At 40.1% G+C, this 27,248-nt stretch overlaps 2 protein-coding genes across 3 annotated transcripts in view; both read right to left on the reverse strand.

Moving 5' to 3' along the window:
- The window catches only part of maml2 (mastermind like transcriptional coactivator 2), a 33,542-nt gene extending 13,120 nt beyond the window's left edge, over nucleotides 1-20,422 (reverse strand). The window contains exon 1 of the mRNA XM_069716306.1: nucleotides 19,867-20,422. Coding sequence (XP_069572407.1) covers nucleotides 19,867-20,274 — 408 coding nt within the window. The 5' untranslated portion in view covers nucleotides 20,275-20,422. The remainder of the gene's footprint in view (nucleotides 1-19,866) is intronic.
- Nucleotides 20,423-23,679: 3,257 nt separating this feature from the next.
- The window catches only part of gab2 (GRB2-associated binding protein 2), a 34,452-nt gene continuing 30,883 nt past the window's right edge, over nucleotides 23,680-27,248 (reverse strand). For both annotated transcript variants that reach the window (XM_069716305.1, XM_069716303.1), the window contains exons 9-10: nucleotides 27,109-27,231; nucleotides 23,680-27,026 (exon numbers count right to left, since the gene is read on the reverse strand). In XM_069716305.1, the coding sequence (XP_069572406.1) occupies nucleotides 26,883-27,026; nucleotides 27,109-27,231 (267 nt within the window). In that variant the 3' untranslated portion in view covers nucleotides 23,680-26,882. The remainder of the gene's footprint in view (nucleotides 27,027-27,108; nucleotides 27,232-27,248) is intronic.

The following is a 27,248-nucleotide window of genomic DNA, read 5'->3' on the forward strand; positions in this document are numbered from 1 at the left end:
ATCTTAAAACACAAATTATCCTTGGCCTGGTCAGGTAGTTTGAATGGCCAATTGTACATTCTAGTCACCGACTATATTCTCCCGTCAGATACAGTGACAGAGAGTCGAAGCGCTGTGACTCCGTCAAGGCATTACCGCAGCACCAGCTAGGCCACGCCACTGTGAACGTACCATAGGTCACCAACATCGCAGTGACAAGCCGTCACATCACATCACCCATAGCCATGTGGCTCACAGAGCTCCTGACACTGCTGTCGCCTCTCATCTACATGTCATTGTTAACCACAGAGACATTTACTGAGGAGTCCCTGGACTCGGGAGCGATCCTGTGCCGCATGTAACACCGTAGTTTTCAGAAAAAGGGATCCCTTTAATGAATTATTGAAAGCGATAAACTACGGGATGTGTTTTGCTGTTCTTAACACACTGAGCAAACTGTAGTATCATTTTGAGATTTAACTGCCACATTCTGATGTCACAAATCGGCCCCAGCATCTTTTTACAAAAAAATTATATCAAAGACCAATGTCCTGTGCGTTCTAACTTGGTCAATTAAAAAGAGAGTAAAGGGATGGATGGGAAAGTATCCCACCATTTAAAAAGCTGAGAGCTGTCACCAGATAAACATACAGGGCTTATTCTGTCAACTGCATTACAGGCGAAGCTGAAATGGTAGCTTAACGTGTTTAATTTAGTGGTAAATTCTCATTGGTTCAACACTCAGTGCTGGAAACACCCTCTCGCCACATCTTAAGTACAGCATGTTGAGCACCAAAAATGAAAGGACATGATGTATAATCCATGATGTCATGTTTTTTTCAATTGCTATATTGAAAGGCCTAGCAGGAGGTAAGAAACAATATTCATTGTGGGAAACTGCTTGAGGGTGTGGGAGGGTTAACATAAATCAGAACATTCTTAACAGCCAGGGTTTAAACCTACAACAACAGATTTGTTTCTTCATGAAGACAGTCAGAAACAAGTTGTGAACACAAGCGATGACTTATCATAAACTTTTAAGTTGACAAAAATGTTGTTGGCAATGTTAAAAGATGTATTAGTCATGTGTCTCGCCACCTGGCATTTCACTCTGCTATATTCAGTATTCTGGTTCTGCACTGTGGTCACCAACTCCTGACAGAAATATTGGATTTTACATGTTGCTAGCTGCCTGCTGTGCCCGTCTTCCATTTGGTGCTGGAAAAGTACTGCACAGTAGTTTTTTTTCTTCCCCGAAAACACCTGCTGCTTCTGAAATTACATTAAAAGCCGGTAGTCACAACACAATCTGTGAATTTACAGACAGGATGGCGAAAGAATGGAGGTGGAAGGCTCTAAAGACTGCTATATCCAAATGGAGCTCCAAATTTTGTGGATATACACGAGCGATCCCTGCAGACACTGTGAGCATGAAAACAAATCCCCACGCTAATAGTTGGATGTAAGAACTGTTCATTACAGTAAGGTAGGTAAACAAGGATAATAAAAATATCTGAAAACTGAATCTTGAAACTGCTTTGGGCTATATGACGCCAGTCAACTATCACATTACACTAAAATGTAACAATTGCAGAGGGGAAACCAATATGTGGAAATGAGCCCACGTGTGATTGCAGACAATCTGATGATTTTAGCTTTCTTTGAAAGCAAATCCTTTGTTGAACAGGTCTAAAGCCCGACTGGAATGTTTGTACACTTAAAAGGCTCTTGCCATACAACTACAAGTACCTTTTCCCCAGCAACCCTCAAACACGAGGCCTGCCTCCGGTCATGCCACAGGAAAAGGCACATAAGCAGGGAACAAGTTCCCTTCCTGTTTTCAAAGACGACTCCTATGGCATGCAGAACCGTTTCCTGCTCACTAGGCTCATTTCACCATCTCAAACATCTGGCTGCTCTTCAGCATGCAGCTGCAGCGCGGCGAGAGCCAACAGTGCCACTGCTGAGTTGAGCAACACAGTCCTGAGCCATTCCAGTCATGTCTCTGGCTACTACAAAGAAGAGCCACCATGTAGCTTCATCAGCTAATAACAGGCATGCGAACAGTGCACATTAATCACAATTGGCAGTACGAGACTTAAGTATGAGTCTTAGATTGTACCACATTTAGTCATTGTATGTCCTATTTATGTCCTATCACTTAGCTATGTGGATTATGAATTCATTTTTAAGCACAATGACTGCAGTTCCTAATCAGGAAACAATATTCGTCAATATCTGGTGTGGCTGCAGCAAAGTGCTCCTCAGCAGCGTTGCTGTGGAGATTTCCTCGGGAAACAAGGATCCATTTTTTTTTTTTTTTATCCCGTGGGAAACCTGGGCTGAGTGGTTAATGCTGTGCTAATGCTGCCTCACTCAGCCAGGTCTTCATAAGCCACATGCTTTCAGGGAGAGGGAAACACATTTAGTGTTTTAAACCGCTTCAATGGAGAAAGTTTTGAAAAACCCACTGCTTGAAAAAGGGTATACTTGTTGAGTTTTACCACCTCTCCCAGCTTTCACATACACGCGCATTAGGAGAATCTGCCCTGAAACAATCCTCCACCAGTTCAGTTTGAAAAGGAACTGCTGAATCTAGAAGGTAAGTAGAAAAAAATAAATGAGTGGGAAGCTTTGTTTGACTCCCACTCCTATCAGTCCTGACATTCCAAATAAGGTCTGTGTAGCCCGGCGCTGGTGGAGACGGACACAGAAAACACTGCAGAGCTCACTGTCTCCAACCAAGGGAAAAAAAAGAGTGAGAGTGAGTGTGTGAGTATGTGTGTGTGTGTGTGAGCGCATGCGTGTGTGTGTGTGTGTGTGTGTGTGTGTGTGTGCGTGTCTGTGAGGGGGGGTAGGTGGGGGGCATTCAGGGGATCATGGTGCAGAAAATATGCGACCTCTATAAAAATCTATCATCAGCCTGACATTTCCCAGAAGGACCAAAACATAACATCACATGATAGTAATATATCTTAGATATTATTAGTTAGATACCATCATCTGTAAAACTAATTTTTTTTGTATTATTCTAAACTAGTTGATTTGATTGGGGACAGCTGGGTCCTAAAGAAGCATTGTTTTTCACACTACTGAAACTAGTGAAAAGTGTTTAGAAGGAGTTTTGATGCCACAAAAAAATGTAAACCCATGGGAGTCATCTGGAAAGACACTAAATTAATAGCTGAACTCAATAACTTTGCAAAGTGCTTGCTTCAAACGCTGGTATGAGTTAAATACCAAGAAGTCATGAATCATACTGTTAGTTCATTTTTAGAAACCAAGGAAAACCTGTGATCATTATATAAAACAAATAATAAATGGACATATGGGGCAAAACGCTGAACAAAGTGACTGCATACTTGTCACTGTTTAAGAGTTCTTAAATATGGTGGGCCTGAGCGCTTGACACACTGCAGCTTGAGAAGATAAACAAAACAGAAAACATCTTCACCAACATGACAACACAATTACAAAAAGATGGCTCCAGTGTGAGAAAACACAAATACAGCACTGCAAGTACAGAAAACACAGTTAAAACTGAAACACTGCAAGGAGCACAGACAACAATGGAAAGGTTCCCAGGCAACATTAAAAAGTGATAAAAACAGCTTGTTGTTGCCATGGAGACTCACGAAGTTAAGATGGAAACTAAGCTAAAATATAAGTTTTGTTTGTTTAAACATTCAGATGTTATTTCAGCTATTTATTCTTAACTCTGCCGGGTTTCAGTATGTGGCCGAACCTTCTGGCAGCTGAATTCAATAAACATGATACATTTATATACTAAATTTTCAGTACAAAACACAAGACAAAGTTAGAAACTAAAGAAAGTGGAACATTTGGCAGCTGAAGAGCTTGATACTTTTTCTAGGAAATAGAGGTAGGAGAAAGCTAAAAGGGAAGTGAATACTGCATTTAAATTTGTAAGGCACCGCTCACCTCCGTCCCCCCCAAAAAACACTCCAAATGAGCGCTGATATTTTAACTGCATGTGCAAGTAAGAAAACGTTTGAAAGAAACGTAGCTTCTGATCAGCATTCGAGCATTTCATTTAAGGAAAACGGGACATCTCTCCTGCTGGCCCAATTAAGATAACAAGGGCAGTTTTAATCTAAAAGTAAAATGTGTATCTTCTCCATATGCAAAATAAGCAGGCTTTCATGGAGGGTTTGCCTAAATTGCCTTCCAACGGAGCCCTGTTGGCAGTGAGCTCACGACTGTCTACCGTGTTAGCTCTCGCAGTGGCAGGGAGAGTTCAAGGTTGCAGCAAAGCCTATATTTCTCCGAGCAAGTTTCTGCATGCAAGCTGCTCCTGTGTGTATCAAGCAGGCCTTGTAAACCGATGCTTTAGGTCTTTTTACATGTTGCAGCTGGTGAGAGGGGGACCCAGTCTGCTCTCAGGTAATCTGTCCAAGTGGGGAAAAAAAAAAAACTTTCCCATGATGTCAACACTGACATTCATTCAAAGTTAAGGAAACACAAAGCAACTGTTGTGATTTCAGACTGATTAAGCAGATTTATTGTGGAACGAAAAAAAAACAAAAAACAAAATCTCCTCGGCCCCCCGTCACACCTGATATTAGAAGTAAAAAGCTGATTATTTTGGATAAACTGTATCAAAGCCAAGTCCTTGTCCTAACTATTGCCACACTACTACTACCGTATGCACTTTCTGCTTAGAGACATGCATGCACACAGAGCACACAGAGTTATTTTAACTAATACATGAAATATAAAAAGAACATCCTCTTTGAAATGTAGTACAATTCAGCTGTTATTACTCCAGTTGGTTCTAAGTAGTGTCTATATAACTGAATTGACTGAACATGTGGCTATCATCACAGCATTTGATTAAAAAGGGATGCACACAATCTGGCCAAACAAAAACCGAGCAGACAGAGGCTGCCATATAGCAGATAAACTAGCAGTGTTCCCCAGCTAGCGTGAGGTTGTTATTACTCTTCTTGTTTGCAACACTTTAATAAAACCATGCGACAGTGCTGCCGTTTACCTCTTTATACTGTTGGCAAAATGACATTCAAAACAAAAGGCAACATCTACTTTTAGTACCAATGTGATGAGGATTGGGATAGCGTATCATACCTTATACTGCTGTCACATTAAATTATACCCCGTTAGGTCAAGGCTGTGTACACGGAAATATTTGCATTTCCATCCCAGGGTATGATATTTGGTCTGGGTGGAAGAGATTATCCTGCTTACTTGTGTGGATTTCACAGCTCAACTGGCAAGGCGTCCCTTCACTGACTAGACAGCTGTTTTTTTTCCCCTCGCCTCGACTACTTTAGGCAAAACAGATGAGCCTGGTGATTCAAACTCAGCCAAGGCAGCATAATAGAGGGGAAAATTCCCTCTTACAAAGGGAATTAATTCACTGGGAATGACAATGAGGACAAATACACACACGCTGATAAACACAAGTGGCAGTGTTTTATTCAGCCCTTTAAAAAGTTGTTCCGACATAATGTACTCACTCTTGAAAAGAACATTTGTATATAATCTTTGAATGGTGTATACTCTACGGGTCAGCGGCCCATTCAAGGACCACTTTTTCAATTATATTAAAAAGGTACTATAAAAAAAAAAAAAAAAATCATTAGTAGAGATGTACTGTATTGCAGATTCCTTTTACTGTGTGAAGGAAAAACTGTCCCATTGATATAAAACACATTAAACCATAGCCATCATCCTACAAGTGCAGCTCTGGTTTGAGTTAAACCAGGAACAAAAACAAAACAAAACCGGAAAAAGCTCCAACACGGGCGTCGCACAAGCAGCGGCAGCTCTGGTGTAAAACACAGAAAAAAGATACCTGAAGCATAAACATGAGCTTACAGGTAATTAAAAAATGTAAGAAGGAAAACTGAAAAATACAGCTAAAACGCTCTGTGTAGATACAGCACAGCACTCATGGTGATGTTAACGCTGCCTAAACATTACCTGCCTGTAGGAGGCCCTGTCAATGTCTTCAGGTACGTTCGGCTTGCGTTGCTGCGGTTACCATCCGATCCTTTTGTACTCTACCTTGTAGATCATTTTCAGTTTGCTAAATGTTACTGAGTTTAATAGAGGCGAGTTTATCAGTGCAAGGTTATGGTCTTTCAGAACTATTTTTTGCAACAGCCAAACTGGAAAGCGGCATGAAAAACTGTCAGAGAAGGAAAGGGAGATGCAATATTCATATCATCATCTAGGGGTGAACGATATGGCCGTTAAATAATATCACAGTATATCTGGGTATTTTTTTCAATAACGATATTCTTGACGATATGAAAAAATACTGGAAAATATTTGAACACCAATTTTGATAACGTACAATTTCAAATAAATAAATATTACAGATTTATATATCAGCATACAGCGACCAAACAAAAATCGTCCCTCAGTTCCAACAGTAACTCGATGAGATTCAGATTGTGTACACAGCGCTGGGTGCACCGGTGCAGCTGTATCAGCAGGAGAGCTGCTGCTCTGCAACGACGGCTACCATGATCAGCTGCAGAGCTTCCAATTACTTCCTGGCCACTGTTGTCAAATTCAGCAATGTTTGAGGTCGACGTTTGTCCATTAATAAATTAAAATTGGGCTTCTGTCGCACTTTTTTTCACCACTTATTAACATAATGAGTCAAATCGTTCACCTGGGCCTCTACTTTGCTGTGTATGTGTGGAGCTCTGTGTGTGTGGAGCCGGGGTGGAGCCGTCCTTGATGAATCAGAGAGAGGAGAAGCAGAATAAAAACAGATGAGCAATGCCGAGACCATCAATTAAACTCTCACACCGAGCTGAAAACCTGTAGAATACAGCAGCTTTCAGCCATTCTTGTTGCTGGATAATCGTTCCTTCGGTTACACTGCGTAACAGTATGGCGTCATTACGTCAACACCTCGGAGTATTGCCATTATCAAAAAAATTTTTTATTTTTTTTTTAAATCATGTTAACAATTATCCTGATATTATCATGAATCACATATGGCACACCCCTATCATCATCCAAAACAGGGATAATCGTGCACATCCCATCACACCATCTGGATGGAGGAGATGTCCGATAGGTCCCGGAATCATTCTACGACATGAAAATGACCCCAAACATACAGCCTTTAAGAGTCCGAACTTCAACCACAAGATAAACAATAAGTGCTGCAACAGATGGCAAGGCCCCTACAGAGCCCTGATTTCAACATCATGGAGTCAGTCTGGGATTACAGGAAAAGAATAAAGACAGAGCCAACCCGAAATCCACAGAAGAAATGTGGCAAGTTCTCCCAGATGTTTCAAACAACTCACCAGCCAGGTAGCTCCAAAACATGTGTGGAAATGTATTTAGAAGAACTGCTGCTATTTTAAAGGCAAATGATTTGATTTAGTTTTCTATGTTCATGGCACTTGTACCAAGTTAAATAAAAAAAAAAAAAAAATCAGGAGTAGTGTATATCTTGGTACTGGAGAGTATCTTTTTATTGTTAAAAAACACCGTTTACAAGGAAATATTCTCAACTAGATGACAAAAACAATTTCTGTTTTTCAAGGAGACGTTCCACCCAGCTTGGCGACCTAAGCCATCTGTCAACTAAAGTAAAAGAAGGCATAATGTTAGGAAAGAGTGGTTAAGTTAGAGTCAATGAATTTGTTACAATTGACCATGCCTGTATACAGCTGAACCACAGAACACCATGCTGTTAGATTATGGGATAAAAAGGCTGGCTTTGTTGCCGGATGTGGGAAAAACATCCAATAGACTCTAAAAAAAGCACAGGAAGGAAACTGGGGGTGGGGTGGCAGTGAGTAGCAATGGGGGTGTGGTGGTGGAGAGTGGGAGTGAGAAAGGAATGTTCTCTTCACTCTCTCTTCTCCTTCTTGTTATCATGCATACACACACATAATAACCCCACTTTCCCACTAACCACTCTGAAAAGAATGCAGCATCACGGTTTTTCTCTGCACGCAGGTGGGCAGGAGATAGAGCCTTTACTTGCTTAATGATCATTTCCCATTTTAATTTAAAAGAACATGTCAGCCCAAATATGTTTCGAGGGGCCCTATTACAGGAACCGTTCACTCTGTTTATTGTATTTGTTCTTTAGTATGTCACTCATCATAGTCTTTAATTTTGTTAGAATTCAATTTAATACGATCTTATGTTCTGCATACTTCTTTGCAACCCTTGATTCCTTGGATCCTTGAAACAAACTTGTGTTGCAACCCTTCCTTGTGCCAAATATACAGTCAGATAAACACAAGTTTGTTTTAAGCATCCACTTCAAAAGAAAATGTTTAATCCAAATGTATTCTGGTGTTGTAAAAGCCAACCAGCAGACTACACATAGGAATTGGTCTGGACTGAACCTTTTAAACGCTTACACATGTTGTATAAAGATGTTGTGCCCCGTTTGGATTTAGTCCACAATGCAGTTTACATGCTACTCCAATGTAATTTTAGGCTACACCTTCTTAATTGCTGTAAGACTCATCTCATCTTCTGGAGACAACATTCACTACCTGGCTTTACAAGATGGATTAAGGACATGTACTATTTAAGTGGAGATAAAGCAACAATCAAAGAGCTATTAGGAACCCTTTCTGCATTACCATTCCCAAGTACAAAGACTTTTCATGAAAGAGGAGGTGAAAATGAAACCCCTTACTAAGACACCAGGAACCCTCTCCCTGAACTTCCCTTATTATTATTAATGCTCTTTTCTCATTTCTTTAAACTCAAAATACACTTCTACACAATACTTATCCACAAAAAACCCCCATAAACTGCCTCAAACAATTAAAAACAATCTAAGTCGTTGCATTTCTCCTGATATATTATCTGATTGTTGGATCAGTTTCCTACAGAAACAAAACAAAAGGTTGCCGTTATGTTTACAAAACTTTAGAAAATTGGTTGACATTCGAGCAAAGACTTGAACTTTGAAGTTGAAAGAAAATGTCCTCCCATCCATCATTCAAGCAAAACTCTTTTTACTGTCTGCAAGACAATTGTAGTGTGACATTCAATGTTTTTGCATATAACCCTTTCATGTAGTAAGACAGACTCCTCTCACTTGTCATGCAAACAGCAGATAGCATTTACAATGTGAAATATACAACATGTCCTCAATCCCATACAACCATGAGGATTGTTTGTTCCTAAAATATGTTTCCTTCTTGGTTAGGGAAAAATAATGGTTTGAGTTAAAATGATGACTTGAACTGTGTTTATTTAATTAATCTTACTACGTCCTTGAAAGTATGCAACCTTTGTCTTCATGGCAACAGTAAACTCGATTCAGAGAAATTGTCCCGACTTTATTTGGAAACGGAAAGCAAGCAGCAGTCTCTTGTACCAAAGTCCGCTGGTGTATCTAACCATACACAACTAACCTGCTCCGAAAAAGGCAAAACTCAATGTTACTTTTCCAAAACACAATATTGTCATTAATTATACCACTGCTAAAAATGATTAAAACTGTTGAAAATGCAATTGATAGAAAATCAAAATCCTACACTTTGACATCAGGCAAGGACTTTGTCTTCAAATAAATTCAAGAAGGTTTTAACTGAACATTTTTGTAAAAAAAAAACATAATAATAATTTTAAGTGGAGCATTAGTATAATGAAGATCAAAATTATACAACTCTAAAAGGGAAACCTTGACTGGAGATGATTTAACAAATAGACAGATAGAGACCAGATATCCTCCCCTGGTTTCAACTACTGGGTATGCTGTAGATGCAACAGCAGTGTCTGTGTGCCTCCAGGCAAGGTGGAGAGAGAGCAGGCGCCAAAGCATTGCTCAGCACCGTGACACCTCACCACAGCAGAGCACTAACACAAACATTCCAGCTGCCGCTTCTCAGCTTTACTGGCAGGGTGGACGCAAGAAACAAGACCGTCTATGTTCCTCCTCTAGACCCGTATCGGATGCTCTGGACAGGCTGGTCTAGCAGTTTGAAACCTTTGAAGCAGGATTTGACTTCTTTTTTTTTTTTTTTTTTTTAAAGGTTTAAATTTTAAAACTGTTTTATCCCCAAAATTAAGAATTTAGTTGCTCCCTAAAATTTCTCTTAGACAAGTCTGCAAGTCTCTGAAATTCTGACCAGTAAAAGACAATTCCCAGTTGTTACACTTTATTTCAGAAATTAATTGTACTTACTTTGTACTCTTGTGATAACATTGCTGACTTTTTGCCGTGACGCATTTTACACAAGCAGTCAAATGAAAAGACCCCTAACTTGGGTTAACCAGGGGCTGGTGTCAACTGTCTGACGTGGTGGGCTTTTTTTTTGTTGTTGTTGTTTTTTTTGCAGAATCTGACTTATTTTAAGTGATGTCACATCATATAAATCAATCATCAAAACCAAAAGAAATGTTGAAATTAAAAAATAAAGAAAGAAAAAGATTGAAGTTGTATGAAACTGGAATTTTCCTTAGAGGTCCCCACTGAAACTCAAACTAATGACATTGTTTTAACCAGGGAACTCTATATTTTAACTCATTATTCAGGTGTCACTGGTAAAGATGGAGCATGTTTCTCACTGTCTATTTTGTCAGACATTGTTATTGCCACTGCTGAGACAGAGGAAAAAGACATTCATATTAAACACTTTCTTCAAAAGAAAAAGAAGACAAAAAGGAGACGTCAAGGACTAGACATGGTGAGACTGTAATAATGTGTCCTTGCATGCCTGTGCAGAATTTGCTGTGAGTTCGTGACATGCATTTCTAAAACAATTCCTACAACATAATTTTAAGCATGAAAGCCTTGTTTATGCCAGCTAGGTTTGTGACTTTCACCTGCCATATATATATTCACATGTATAATATCCCCAAGGATGACTGAGGCAAAGAACAGAACATTACCAGGATGCAAATGGAGTTGAACTATGACTTACACCCCAGAGCACAGGACAGCGAGGGAGAGCAGCGGAGAATAAAGTGAATGCTTGTGCCTCTTTTCAGCACTCTGCAACTGTGGAGCCTGGGAACTTCAGCAGGCTGGCCAGGCTCCGAGAAATATCCTGAGCTGTAACGTAAACATGCCTGAACTCTGCTCTAGCATGGCCCTCCCCCCTCCTCCCTCCCAGTTTAACCCAACAGTCTGTGCAAAGGGTTTGCCAGTGACATCAGGAGCCCACTTTCTCATTTCCTGAGGAGGGTAATGACCCTGGGGAGATTGGCTGTTTGAAATCTTGCTGCAAATATAGCCGTTTTGCTCTGAATCCAATTGTTCTTGAGCAAAAGAGTGAAATAGCTGGTTTCATTTGAGCTCCAATTGGTTTTGTCCGATACATAGATCTCGCAGTAAACCTATAAAGCTTTGTAAGGTCAAAGTAAAGAGCTTCAGCAAGGTGAAAACAGACATATTGTGTTAACGCAACATAAATGAAGATCCACAGCCAGTTCAACTGTGATAATCAGATCTGTTTACAACAGAAGCTACGAGTCCAGGAAGCTCGAACGTATCAGGTGGTTGATCGTCAGATAAGTGTGAGAACGGTTATAGATAAGCTCCTGTTTATCCAAGCACACAACTGTCAGCACTGAAAGAAAGCCTTCATAGTTGTCAAGTTGGTGCACAATATGTATATAAAAAAACAAAACAAAAATATATATATATATATATATATATTCATTCATTGTTAATACTGGGCTAAAACAGGCAGCATAGTGTTTTACTTTGCATGCAATTTGTCTCCTCAATTCACTGCACATGAAATACACCTGAACCTGCTTGTTCCCACAGGGTTCCAGTTTCAGCACTGGGTAGCAAAGCACTCGTGGAAAGACACTCCAAGGCATTACCCTCCGCCTCCCCTTCTTTTTTTTCCCTCACACACAATCCTGCCCTCTCTTCAATTAAGTCAAGCAGGAAAAACCTGACAAACCTCAAAGAACTCTCAGCAGAAGAAATCAGCAGGCACTAAAGGATACTACCTCTACAAGGCCCCTCTGAAGATACAGATGTACATAAACACGGTCCTTTCTTGCCAAGTGATTTTCCCAAGCTTCATACTTAGTCGTATGTCTAGATTACATATGATGAAGAGCAATGCAAGCTTTTTTTCCCCTCAGTCAAATTTATTTTAACAACCACAGTGGCGCACTAATATATTAGCCATCCTAAAATTCTCCATCGACTTCAATTGGGCAGATGAGATTTTTGTTGTATCTCAAGGTCCACATACTGCTTGAAATTTAAACAAAGTGTTGGCAACAGCTGGGAGCATGTTGAAAGCACAAATCAACAACAAAGGGATACAGTGGGGGCTCTCTAATCCAAACCCCTCGGGAATGGAGGTATTTCAACCCAGTAAAATGTTCACTTGCATGAAAACACTGAGCACCGGGGTAATTCATATTCAAAACATGAAACAAGTGTCTACACATATTCACAAGAGTCTCTTGCAGAGCCTAATTTGCAGTTGGCGTAATAACAAAGGGAATTTAAAGAATTGTGCAGCATTTTGAAAGTCCTTTTCAAATTGTAGCTTAGGTGACTTTATCAGATTACAGGTTAAATTTGTTAATAAATATGAAATCAGAATGACATCAAAGACAGCAACAAACTGCAAAATCAGTACATGCTTTAAAATGCTTACAGTTTCCCAGAGATCTCATCTCTCATCAGGCCAACAGTCCAAAACACCCAAAACTAAAGTGTAACAACAGTAAATTTAAACTGAGATGATGAAACCAACACTGACATATTTACCCAATAGATGATTTAAACTATCAGCATTAGCATATGCTGCTTTTCTGTTGATCAATTAAAGGATTAATCAACCAAGAATTACACAACACATTATAGCTGTTTTCATCATGTGAGAATAAACAACGCCAAGCACGTACAGTATGCATGGTTTTCTATTCATTACTACACTGACTACAAATTAGCAGATTCAACACACAAACAACAAACTGCGCCACCAGGGAGGAGAGTTTGCAAGGTTGATGCTGATCATGTGTATTTTCTACACTGTTAGCATAACGTCTGAAGGTAATGCTGTTGCCTTGCAATCTCTGCTCAAGACCAGGGGGCACCAGCCAAGGACAGCAAGCAGATGTCTCTGTGGAGGAAAGGCTTTTAACCCAGGCACGGGGCCATGGTTACAGTACAACCAAAGACCAAATTTACCCCTAAGGTCAGACTGTTATACATCTCATAAAGCAACAGAGCAGACCTGGCCCACCTGGACCGTTAGAAGAGCATCAGCGTGTACCCACTTACATTGTATCATCCCTTGAAGACTGAGGATGAGGTGGGTTTACTATGATTTTGGCAGCACTCTTCAAAGACAGATACAGCCTTCCCATAGGCTGCTGAATAAAACATGAGGCGTGTGCGGCAGGGTGGGTTGTGTGCGAGACACTGGGTGGGAGTAGGGGAGGGGGAGTAAAGTACTGTATAAAATACTTTATAACAGATTGATTTGACACACACCTTTACGGCCCTGCTGGGTGTCTGGAAACTTCAGTCAGTCTTGAATAATAAATTCTTCTCTGTTATCTTATTTTGTGTCTTTTTCTGTTTTTTCTTTGGTAGAATGAAACTTGAAATCGAAATTAGTCCAGAAACGGATGCAAGTGTGCTCATTTCAGGAGAAGAAGGCAATGCAAATCTTGCCAGGTACAGAGATGTCCCAGATTCACAGAGCACTATTTCCAACACATTGCTGCTGCTGCTGCTGCTGCATGACACCCGATTTGCTGAGCCTCGTCTTTTTTTTTTTTTTAAACTAACCACACTGGCTTTACTGATCTTTGATACAAAGGTACCATTAAATGTATCATCCAATCAAACTACACAACATTAGATGGATAATTTTTTTTTTAACATATAACTATTGATCATGTGTAATCATAATATTAACAAAAATGCAGGTAAAGTCTTGAGGTCATTTTCACAAAGGAAATGCATGTGACCCAATTCTTCCCATCTCTCAGGACTTGGATTCTAAATGAGCAATATTCAGTAAATCAGTAAGTATTAATCTCTAATCCCACCTTTACTCTGCTCTGCCGGCCGACACACGTTGCATACCTTTTTTCATTTGCACTGAACAACATTTTTACTGTTCTCCATCCTTATCTGTTGTAGCTTACACTCTGCTCGTGAAAGGTTTTACTCCATCTGCTCTTGTAAAAACTCAAGTGCCTCAGGTCTTTTCTGTGAAAAGTCCGCTGGTGAACAGGAAGTGATGCATGTTTTCCGGTCTTAAGATCATTTGGAGCTGGGTAGGTAGCAACAGCCACCATGGCTGGACAGACAAAGTAAAGAGAGCTATAAAAAAAAAAATTCTAATAATGATACGTACTTTGATTTCCCGGAATCAGTGACAAAGAATGCTGGGACAACTGCTTAGCACTAAGGAAGCCCTCGAAAATCCAAACACAGGACCTCTTGGACAACCACTTAAAATTTCATTTGACATACCCAGTAATCATCGTACTCGAACATACGAGGTACTGAATACCCTGACTTGTGCCATCATTACATTGGATAATATTAAAAGCTGCAGTTCGTAAGCCTGAAAACACAGCCTAAGACATCTTTAGTAAATAAGGACTAAAGTCAGCAAAGGATTGAAAAATAAAGCTCCTCTGAGAATTGTCAGTCATCAGTAAACTGCGTGCCATTAAAAAACTGGTCTGGGTTGGCTACCAAAAAAAAGACTAGTCAAATCTTGTACCCCACTGTCCCTCTAGGACACGGCAATCATGATGAGAAAATGTATCTGCAGCTACTTTGTTCAGAACAGATGTATGCTGATGTTGTCGTAAAACTATGTGTAATGGGAAATAAAGAGATTTGTTGTATGCACAATTTAGGCACAAGATGATACAGTAGCTATTGACTAAGACAAAACTAACAGTGTCCAAACAAACATTAGCCTTACGAGTGGGGTATTACAACATCTGCGTTCCTCGATGAAAAGCTGTGATTACATGCACCTAATTGGTGCTAAGAGTTTATAAACTGCCCTGGGACATGACCGTGGAATGTCCAAAAAAAGGTTACATGGCCCCAATTTTTAATACACAAGTCAGTAAATCTCACTGATGTGTATTAGCACAAAGCTGCTGTCATGTTTCTCTGAGCTAAATGTAATGATGATCCCTTCTGTTTATATGGGGTCATTAACAGGACACGAAACAGAAATTCAATAATATTTCTTGCCGTATTTTATTTTCATGACAGTGGGTTTTGCATTGTTCAATTAAATCCATGAACACATCGTGGATAATGTATTTATTTCAACCCAAAGTGTATAATTCCTAAAAACATGTTATCTCGCAAGTCTGCAGATTTTGTACAATGGTATGTAATATAATTGTCTGAACAAGTTTAAGCGTAGTGTTTTGATCTATCAAGAAACACCCTTCCATTACAAACAGAATACTGTGACAGTTATTCAATCCTAAATGTTTGTGTTTTTTGTTACAAAAACTCGCATTTATATTATAGGACATTTTAAAGACATTCAAAAATGCAGTACACATTAGCAGAATTGAACCACATCTTGGAATGAGCACAAATCCCAAACTGAAGGAGGAGATTAACCGATGGCTTTACTACAATATATGGAGGCCTATCTTAATGTCTTTTAATCAGAGCTGTATGGGGATGCTCAACTCATTTCGCGGCTACATGCTACACAATGAGACAAGCCTAATCACATCAGGCTTACAGTGTAGTCATGCTATCAATAAGCAACAGCACTCAGAGCAATTCCATTCCTCAGTCTCACTGAAGGGGACTTAAAGTAATTCAGCATTCAGACCAACTGACAGCCAGCTACTGCTAAAAGAAAACAACTTTAGCCCATCCATGACAACATAGAAGGGATTCGTGGGATGAACATGGTTTCTTTTTGCATCTGCAGGGCTGGGTAGAGTTAGTGGGCTTCACTGTGGGTGGCCCCCATGGACCTGGGCTAATTGTTTCACATCCCAGCCGAGCCAGGCTGAGATCAGACCACCGGCAGCTCTGATTCAGGCTGTTCAACAGCCAAACAGGGTATGCCAGGAAACACTTACAGTGCACACCCCACCCCACCCTCATACACATGCACACCCTTCATCCATCATGCACGACCACAGGAGAGTACAAGGATAAAAAAATAAAAAAAATGTCTCCTTGCTATTTCAGTAAGCTGTCAATCAGCTGGTCAGCTGGAAATTGTAGTCACTTCAGTGACAATACATTAAGAGGTCAACAATCATGTCATGTAAGCCGGCCAAAATGTATTTGAAATATAAAGGCCCAACATAATTACTATAAAAGAATATTTGAGCTTTTAAACCTCAATATACTGACTTTTTAACCAAAGGCTAAATAAGTGTAAAGCCTGAAAAACTAAACATAATTTTGTTTACCAGTTTGCTTTGCTTTTCCTATCCTGTTAATCACCCCGCAACCCCTGAGATTAGTCTTGAAACCTTTTTGCGGGGGTCTTGACCTTCAAATGAGGAACAGCGGATGAGTCAACAAAAACAACTAACATTTCTCACCAATTGTCTAAGGTTCAGCAATTGAGCCGAATTAACACACAAATCTTAAATAACACTGTGTGGCTCACAGTAGAGTGACAGGAAACAGAGAGAGGTGAAAGAGGATGACATGACAACAAAATGCATCAGCCTGCTTGTGTGGCTGGTGTGTTGTTGTTGTTGTTGTTTTTTTACAGACATTAGATGACAAGCATGCCTCGTACTCCAGCTTCTAAAAACTCTCCTGCTGTGTGCAGAGTCACAGGTGGGCAAAGATACAGACAGGAAAACACATCGGCATACAAGCACTTGCTGCTCTAAGCCCAGTTCTCAGATCTGTCACTAGTACAACACTGGGTAATAACAAAGTCCCCTCAGTGCACCATAGTACTGTTAATCACCAGGCATCCCCTGCCTACTGCTTTTTCAAGGCCCGTTTGACTTAAGGTAAACACGTGCAGGAAATGTATTCAGTGGCTCCAAACATTTATATGGGGGCCTTGTGGTTCAAACAGTTTCATTGCCGACAAATCTTTCAAGAAGGTGCTCAGTGAGCCATTTGTTAAACACACGATAATAGGCCATGACAATGCATGGCATGCTAGCATGCAGCAAGACTGTAACGGTGTTTGTTAAGTCTTTTTTTTTAGTTTCTGTACTCACTATCTGCATCGTTGACAGACGGTTCAAGATGATTGCTGGATCCCAATCTGATGAAACGAAATGTCTCCATGTAATACAGGGCGAATGTTTTGTAAGCGCTACTGTGTGACCTATTTCTGTGCTGACTGTATTTACTGATACAGGTACAGTATGAAGGAAAAGACTCAAAAAAGTGATTGTAAAAAAAAAACCCAACTATCTAAAACATGTCCAAATGCTTTTAGTGAGTTCATGCAAGCATTATGGAAAATCATTTTCTGAGTCGATAAGTAAGCTCTCATCTCTTCTTTCCTATTCCTCCAATTTCATCTAAAAGAATATCCTTTGTTAATCTGGTCTCAATGAGCACCGTTGTTAAGTGCTGCTCACTCGGCACTCGCAGCCAGTCATAATCCATTGTGTTGTTTGCCCCTCACTTGGTGTACATTTCCATTACAAATTCCAATGTGAACAGTCAATAACATGCACACATGTGACCATTGTAGATGTCTTACTTTTTCATTCGGAGGAATGTAGTATGGTGAACAACTGCAGCACCCCAGGAAACATTTGAAACACAGATTTTACTCTTTAATGCCAGAGACCATGAAAAAGAAAATACATCTTTTAAGTATGTGGTTCCAAGAATTATTCCATTTACTGATTTTGAATAAATCTAAAGGAATAATTCTGCAGTATTAATACTGGATTGATGCAGTAAACATGCATGAAGGGAGATTTCTGCAGTGGCTGCTGTTATGCTTCACCAAATCATCATGAGTTGCGAAAAACATGAACCTCAGGCTTGGTTTAAACATGTATGCCAGGACTTCATTTCCTCTTCATCCTGCTGGACTCATCAGTTTTATATAGAACAAGATTCTCTAGAGTCAACGTCAGTAGAAAAGAAACGGTAAATGATAGTGATGTTCCCTGACCTCTTTTAGACAGTCAACATAATCCATGATGTTGTGTCTTGCCTACTATCATGTTCCACAGCTCCATTGTACCTAACAGCATAAAAAGTAAATACGTACAAGGCTTAGAGATAAACTGCATTATATATTTCCACCATAAATCATGGATTATCTACTTTGCTTGTATGTGACATGTCTTGATCAAGAGATAAGCTAATATAAGTGCATGACATGTATTAGAGGCCATTCCATGCCCAATTCCAGTGATGACAATAAATGAAATTACAGAGCAACCATGGCTGCCCTTTTATGGCTTGACTGGAAATATTACATTGTTTGTTTTTCCATCCAGCATCTCAAGCACATCTAGAAAAGGAACATCTGCAAGCTTTCACCCTTTTGACATGATTATATTGAAATGCAGCTTGGGAAATAATTCATAGGCTAGATGCTGAACTCCCTCATGCCCAATGAAAGAAAGCAACAAAATAAATCCCACATTTCACTGGCTGCTCCCTTAACAGATGCCATACAGGAAGTCAGTCCTATCAGCACGCAGGCACTCAAAAAGCACAGTTACACGCAAACTACATTTTCTGTTATTGTTAATATTGTTTACTCTGAAGATTTTTTTTAAATATACAAAATCGGCCTTGAAATTACTCGGATGAGGTCATTCAACTATTTAGTTTGTATAGTCGCACTCAGAGCCAAATAAATAAATAAAAATTAAAAAAAAAACTCTTATGTGGAAACCCTGTTCCATGACAAGCATCCTCTTGAGAATTTGTTCAGTCATGTTACACAGAGAAAATGGACATTTCTGTACTGCAAAATGAGATAACCTCGCATATTAAATGGTTTAAACAAGCCTCAGAATGCATCCGCATCCTTCTGTTTGGATTACTTGCACAGTACAAATGTTGACATGATTTGCAGTCAATGAAAAACATCGCCAATGACCCCAATATCATTTCCTTGAATGGATTACTTTGCAAACAAACTTTGCGATCCTCTATCCTGCTATCAAGGGCCTTTTTTTTTTTTTTTTTATCCGAAATATCAGGGCCCTTGTTGTTTCTAAACATGTCCTAACATTTATGTCAGTTGGTATGGATGCCTGTAAGTTTTTCCCATCCATTATATACCTACTTTGTACTGAACAGGGTAACAGGGGGCTGGAGCTTATTTCAGCTGACTTCCGGGGAAGTAACTTTGTGTGAAGGCTGGGGACACCCTGGAAAGGACGCCAGTCCATCACAGAGCCAGACAGACCCACAACCATTCACACTCACATTCACACCTATAGCCAATATAGAATAACCAATTGACCTCGCAGGCTGTCTTTGGACTGTGGGAGGAAGCCGGAGCACTCGGAGACAACCACACAGACGCAGGGAGCACATTCATGCTCCACAAAGACTCAAAAAGACTCAAACCCAGATCATTTTTGCTGTGAGGTGTCAGTAACCAAGAGTCAAAGTTGTGTAACTTGAAAGTTATTTGTAGAAACATTACATTATAGCCTACATGATCACGGAGGTAATGACGTCTCTTGGCAAACCATCAGATCCATGCTTTGCTCAAATACAATGCAGAAGTAAATGCTTGTAAGCTCTGGTGGTCTCACTTTTGTAGCCATATGACTTTCGGCCAGAACTTTTCAAAGTGTTTGCTCATTTTCACAAGTAACAGCGGACATATCCCCATTCTCATCCCCACAAGCACCATTATCAGTATCATTAGCATAGTCATAATCATTGGTAACCAATTACCACCAAAGTGAAGTTCCATCACGAACTAATGACCCAGAACTCACCGCTATGCGTGTCGAAATCTTCTGCTCGCCGTCCGAGACCTTTTGCTCTCCGTTAGCCCTGTTGTACTCTGGAGGTTGATGGTTCGATCCCCGGCTGCCCTTTGTCTTGCGGTTCCCAGGCCCTTGGTGGACGATGTTGAGCAGGTGAAGCGTACTCTCGTGCTCCCGGTCCGAGCCCTCGACCTGACCCCTCTGGTAGCGGTTCTCGCAGGTGGAGTGGTGCCTCCTGCACAGCTCTATGCGGGCGCGCAAACGCTCCACTATGGCGTTGTGCAGCTGAGGCACCGCGGAGCCTCTGGAGGAGGCCACCACCGGCCCGCTGCCGACACCGGGCATAGCTCCTAAACCAACACCCAACATGGGTACGAATGTCCCTGCAGCAGACTGAGCGGGGGTCGCCTCTCCCATGCCCGCAGGTCCACGACAAGTTAGAGACTGAGGTCCACTAAGTTGATCCTGGACCACAGTAGGCCGTACGTATGGACTCGGCTATGATCCCATGTGTGAAAGAAAATACTCGACTACAGCTCTATGATAGTTGAGAGAAAGAGGCTGTGTGTGTGTGTGTGTGTGTGTGTGTGTCCTATGATACGACTTAATACACTGCACGATTATCTCGTCAGAGTGATCGGAGGAAATACAAGGAAATAGGTAGAACATTAAAGTAAGATAAACTCATATGTTCCGCAGCGGCATTAAAAAGTCCCAAAGTTACAGAATTGTATTAGTCCTCGGGAGTGTTTGTATGGTGGATTATAATTAAAAGTAAACCGATTTGGAAACATGAAAGGCTCGTGGACTCACAGCTGTAATAAATCCGCTCTTGCTTAACGACTCGACCTCGGCTCACACGTAAAACAGGCTATATTCAATATGAATCCCTTGGATGATTCAAAACCTCAGCACGCACAACTTCAGTTTTACCGATGGGATCACCCGTGCTACATTTTCAGCTTACTTTATCTCGAATGTGCCACACTTATTAAACAGTCACAGAGCAAGACTAGGAACAATGCATTGAAAGTGAGCGACCAGTCGCCAGCATAGGAGAATCTACAAAACCACCGAAAATCCGCTAAACTTCAAGACGCACGGCATTTATGTTTGGGAAAAATAGTCCTTTCTTTGTGTGTCGTTCCCCTTTCAATCCGGGCAGGAAGGATCTGATTGCAAATAACGAGTCAAGAAAGCAGGCGGCCGAAACGCGGGGAGCAGAAACCGATTGAGATCCGTCTCAAATAGTCCATTGACAATCGTTTGTCCGTGTGGTAAGCTGCGTCGAGGCAACAGCGGAGCGACACACAGACCCCTCATTGTATGAACATTCCTCTTTTGACATGATGCACTCCAACGGATGCAGCGGGGTCAATGCACACTCTAGTGGTGTGAAGGGTGAACTGTCCTGCAATTGCAAGGACAAGGAAAGGATCTCGCTTTTCTTTTTTTTTTTTAAAAATGTTTTGTTAAATATCATTTGCAGACAAAAGCCGATGCAGCACTGACGGCCTGCGGTCAGCAGATACAAACACTTAAAACAGTGGATTTGTTTCTTGGGAGTTTCTTGCGCAAAGACCGCGCAGGTTCACAGAGGAAACCACAACTACCAACAGTATCACCAAGTCTGAAGGGGGTCTGGTTGCACTAAAAAAAAAAAAGTCCTCCAATACTTTGTCCACGGGTGTCAATATAACAATCATTCTTAACATACCGAAAGTTGTGCAGGTGAACTGAAAAGCGCCGATGTTTGGTTGTGATTCAGTATTAACGTGTAGAGTCCACATTTATATCCGTGACATGTACACCCACAAAAATGAAGTGCAACAGTGCAAAAACAGCTTCTGCAAATAATTAGAAGCATATATGTTTAAAGGTAGGATTACCTACAAGTTACACATATTAAAACACAGCAACACTACAAGGCACAATATAAAGCATAGGTTGCTTACATTATTTAACCTCACACCCAGCCGGAAAATTACACTTTAATCTAAAACATTTCATCGAGCTCAGTGAACAAGAGCCAATTTACTTGTTAACCCCCTCAGATGACATTCATACGTGTTGGGATTGGCTGCCTGTGCCATCTTTACACCTCTATCTGAAATGACATCTGTCCAACAGCACTTTACAGTTCACAATATGCCTACAAGTAACACGTTGTGAAAGTGAGGAAAGTTTAGGCTACTTAGTGCTTTTCAAAAGAAAGTGATTTGGCTGCAGACCGCCACTAGATGAAGACTCGTTGTGGAAACCGGTGTATGTCAGCGGTGACGCCTCCTTTTCATTTCACTCTCTGTTGTAGCGGGACTTGTTTTGTTTTGTTGTCTTCTCTTCTCTGGCCTCTTCATTCAGGTTCTCGTGGCGAGTCATAGCGGCTCTAAACAAACTACGTTACCCAGGGGGCACTGCGAGACCCTCGACTGTTCCTGTTCTCGCCTGCGGGCGGCTATTCTGACGTTATATTAACCCCACAATTATGTTTGCCTGGCTGCAGAGGTCACACAAATACAACACGAACCGAGTCAAGCGACGGCACGACAGGGCTTTTGAAAGTCCAATCCTACCCAACAGCTTGAACCACGTGCAGCCCGGCACAAGCAAGCTGACGTTTGGGTTAGTTTAACCCCAGAACATACTGGAAGTATGTGCACATGTTGTGAATACCAGTGTTGGTTATCCTCCCAAAAGTGTTTAGTGCTTTAAGAATTTATGATACTATCCAATATTATTATTATTATCGTATAATGCAACCTGACAGTACTGTTTCTGTGGGTAAATTGGTTGCAGCAACTTTCTATATTCGGTTTAATTAAAAGAAACTCCTTTCAAGTTAAAAGCTATCCAGCTTTTATTCATGGTCCAGGCAGCCACATACGAGGTTTTGACCTTGTTTTGTTACTAGTATAATTGAAATGGATGCCCTGGTGTCGTTTATACACTGGAGAAATGTAAAATGTAATAGTCCACTTACTCGCAATACCAACAATAAACACACACACACACACACACACACCAGCAAGTGAGTAAGGGAAGTACTGGCACTGTTTGCAGTCACATCGAAACTCAGAGACCGGATATATCTGTAAAGCAGAAGGAAACGGAGGGAGGAAAACCACAGTGAAGGGAGAACATGCAACATCCACATAGAAAGAGTCCAAAAAAGACTCCTTGGGAACACTGACTTGCATTTCTGCCCTATTTAAAAGTATTTCGAATACAATGAAGTTGTTGAAGGTTTAGCATCCTGCCCTAGGTTGATTTGAAAGGATTAGAAAGTCTAGATATTGTGGTTACCAATCTGTTGACACTATAGCTTTTACCAATCTTGCAACTTCACATTTCTGAAGAACCCATGCACATGCATTTTGGAAAGATGACCTTATTGATCATGAGAGGTCCCACCCAAAGAGTTTCCATAATTACCATTATTGTAAATAAATATTTTTTTTGTTTCTCTGCTGCCCATAGTGGGAGCGGAGCAATACATGAAGGGCCAATGGGATACTAAATGTTTCATGGACAGACTCATGAACTGTTATCCTTTAGAAACTAGGTTCATTCAACAAGAGATAAAATGAAAGAAATGTTATTTTACCACATTTTATTCTCCTTTTTTCTTTTTAGCTGCATCTCTGAACAGCCTTGTCAACTAATCGGTCATTAGGGTCTTGAGTGACCAAAAAATGTTGTGATGATTAGTCATTTTTATTATGGGAAATGACAACATAGCCATTGGTTGGTCGTTGATGTAAAATGATATTCATATTTTGAATCACAACAGCTTTCATTAAAGAAGTAGGCTTTAAGAGATCATTCAGAAACACCTTTTTTGTTGTTTTATTTATATGTCAGGGTAAGAAAATATTAAATGTTCAATTTCCAATTTAGGTGTGGGTGCAGTTTTGGGCACATTTGTAGTAAGAATAAAGTTATGGGTGAACTGATATATGTACATTTTGGTAAAAAAAAAAAAAAAAAAATAATTTTCAATGCATTGATACTGGCTATTATATCTTGCAGTCTGTAACCACAGGCATGTATCTCTGTGTTCAAAACCTTTTATGAGTTTGTCATCTGTATTATCAATACCAACAGATGTAGCTGCTGTCCTGCACAACAGGGGGCAGAAGACATTAAACTTCTGTAGATTCTGTGCTGGGAACAGAGTCTACTGTGCAATATCACAATGCAAAAATATTCCAAAACAAGTACAAGTTTTGCATTAAAAATCTTGCTTTTGCCGTATTGGCAGTAAAATGTGCTAAAAGTATGAAAAGTAAAAGTACTCATTATGTAAAATGGCCCCATCTATATTGTTATATTTATTATGCAAGTGTTTACTAGAATATTATAATTTATTAATGCCACATAGGTGTAAGCAGCAGTTAAGTCAAGACTAAGCTCAATTTAAAATCTGAAATGTAGTGCACTTTAACATTGAAATGGAAATACTCAAGTAAAGTATGAGTACCTCAAAACTCTGTTTAAGTACAGTACTTGAGTAAATGCACTTTCCACCTTACATCACCTATTAATACATGTGTGGGTGAGAGTTGACAAAAGATATCGTAGATTTATATTTAAACATGGAACCTTAACACCAAATGTTCACTTATTGATTTATTCTATGTCCACAGTTTAAGTCTACCATAATACAGGAATAACAAAGTCTTGTATTCTTGTGTATCCCAAATTAACTGTACCACATAACCATCACACTGGCATCGTTTCTCATATTGCTTCAAAGGATCAGGACATCAATGTTAGTAGAGTGAAGGTTTCCTTGTTTGTTTGTTTGGTTTTGTTTTTTTTCCTTTTACAATTATCAACTGCAAAACACACAATAAATTAATAAATTAACACACAAGCAATCTGCAAACGCTTTACAGTAGTAGCAATAACAGTGGTTAAAAAAAATGATCTCTACAAGTACAGTACGTCAACCTAGTGACAGTTTGACAGTAGATCTGAGCAGTGTTTTCCATCTCGCCCAGTCAGGCTGTCATTTAACATACTACAACTCACAATCTACCACAACACATACACAGCTCCTCTGCTTACAGCGGGTCTCTCAAGACAATAAATTACACATCCATTTTGCTGACAGGGAGACAGGCTTTTCTTCAGTCTTTTCTTTCCTCTCCTGCTCTTTGTGAATCACAGCTCACCAGAGAATTGTTTTGCCAGTGCAACCTAAACTGCCTGCCATCCCATTTTTATGAATAGATCATAAAAATTCTATTTGGGAATTTAAAAAAGAAATAAAATACACACCGTAATAAACTTACCTTAATTTAACCTGATCCTGTCCTAATGCATTAGACTTGCTTACATGTATCAGTAAAAAATAATGATTAAAAAGAATACAAAAAGCTGTAAAAATGGTAGAAAAACATTGAGAAGTAAATCTTAATGAAATAATCAATAATACCATCGAGCACTGCATGGCCACACTATTCTTCTTAAGATCAAATCGGGATTCACCCTTCAGTGGTTCCAGCCCACAATGAAATACTGGACTTAAGTTGAACTAGAAACTGATAATTCACTTGTCCTGAATACAATACGGCCCTCCTTTTGAATAATGTGAATAATACAGTTTAAACTGAAATGAAAATATAAGGCAAATTAAACAAATAGAAGAGTTTAGAAAATTTAGTAAACATTTTTTCCTCAACTATTTTTTAGTGACTATGATCACTGGCAAATCTTCATTGTGGCAGGTTGCCTTTGCATGAAAAGGACAAAGTTACATTACTGTAGTGCACTTTTTGTCTCAGACGAGTGCATCAGACAGTTCTAGCAGTCAACAAAATGCACTGCAAATATGTCATTCTATTAATAATTTACATACAGGAAACAATTACTCTTCAGAGACATAGCTGTAGTGTGTGGCATATCAAGGCCTGAAGACACAAATCAGTGAATGGTTGAATTGCGGAAAACATAAATCTGCTGTTGTCGGTGTATTTAGCTTGTATTTATGGTCTCCAGAGAAAGAAAAAGAGTACTTGGAAAGTACTGCTTTAATCTTACTTCCTCCAACTCAACTCAATTTAAATTGTTTTGGTTTGAAAGAAATGTATTAGAATAATATCTAAAGGGAATTGACCTCAGAAGTCAAATCTATAAAGATACAAGATGTTTCCGTATCTCGTCTGTCTTATTTTCTTCATTCTGTACATTTGAACGCCAGCGACTTTGTACCTGCACTGAAATAATCGGCCTGCCATTCAGCCTTTAAATATGGGTTGGGCTCATCCTTAATTGAAACCGAGGCAACAGTCATGTACAGTTATCATTAGGGCTTCTGACACAGGCGTTTGCATATTTGTATGGCTATATCGGCTGTATTTTTTCCCCCTCTCCTCTTACCAGACATGCACTGCTAAGCTGAAATGATTGCCCGCAGTGAAAATAATCTCTTCACTGCTTCTGCCAGACTCAGCACAAATGACAGATTGAAGGGAAAAGAGACAGTCTGCCTGCATGCCAAAATTGGAGTGCATCTTGGCATTCCTGAGACCAGTAAGCGTACTCTTACACTATATTAATATGGTTATCGATCCGTTAGCCTCTGCTGTTACTTTAAATGGCGGCTCTTGAGTAAATTACCAACTGGATGCAAACACAATGAATTGTTGCAGAGGTGTGGATGGACAGCCTCGATCAAACAATGTGTCTATGAAGAATGGATTGATCGTGAGAATGATATTTTCATACACATCATCTTAATTTCCATACACTGTTCTAACAGTCGGCATGAAGAGCTTTGGCAGGGCATTTTACCTGCATGGCTGATATCCTGCATGCTAGCAGTGCACTGCAGTAATAATCATCACAGAGAACAGGCATAGGATAGGTTATGGCTTTTTGCCCAATATTTCAGTCTTAAACAAGCCCAAACAGTATTCATAGCAATGATAAAAATAAAACAAAAACATGAACCCGGAGATGCTTGACTTAAGATTGGAACGTAGTTTTTTTTTTTTTTTACATTTTTGTATTGGTCAGTGTCAGGACTTGATCCCCTTGGCAGGTTCAGTGGACTGTCGCACATCAGTCCACTCCTGCATTGTGCTTTGCAGTGCCTGCGTCTTCTCCTTGTCAACTTGCACGTAGTCCACCTTCTCATCGGATGTCACAGAGGATGTCGAAGGCTGTGGAATGATAAATAGGGCGGGAGTGAGATTCTGGCCAGAGGATGAACTGCAATGTGATAGAAATAAGGCAAATGCTTACTTTTCTGTGTGGGCTAGGTGACCCAGGCTGGAAGTCCAGTGCTAGGTAGTCTACATTGCCACACTTTCTAGGGGCTGGGCTGCTGGTGCCGCTCACGGCTGGGGAGGTAGACGCTGGGTTCTGCTAATGGGACAAGAGGG

Source organism: Brachyistius frenatus, unplaced genomic scaffold, assembly GCF_029030835.1.
Source record: "Brachyistius frenatus isolate BFR_SWC_R1_liver_20210118 unplaced genomic scaffold, ASM2903083v1 Contig_155, whole genome shotgun sequence".
Lineage (NCBI taxonomy): Eukaryota > Metazoa > Chordata > Actinopteri > Embiotocidae > Brachyistius > Brachyistius frenatus.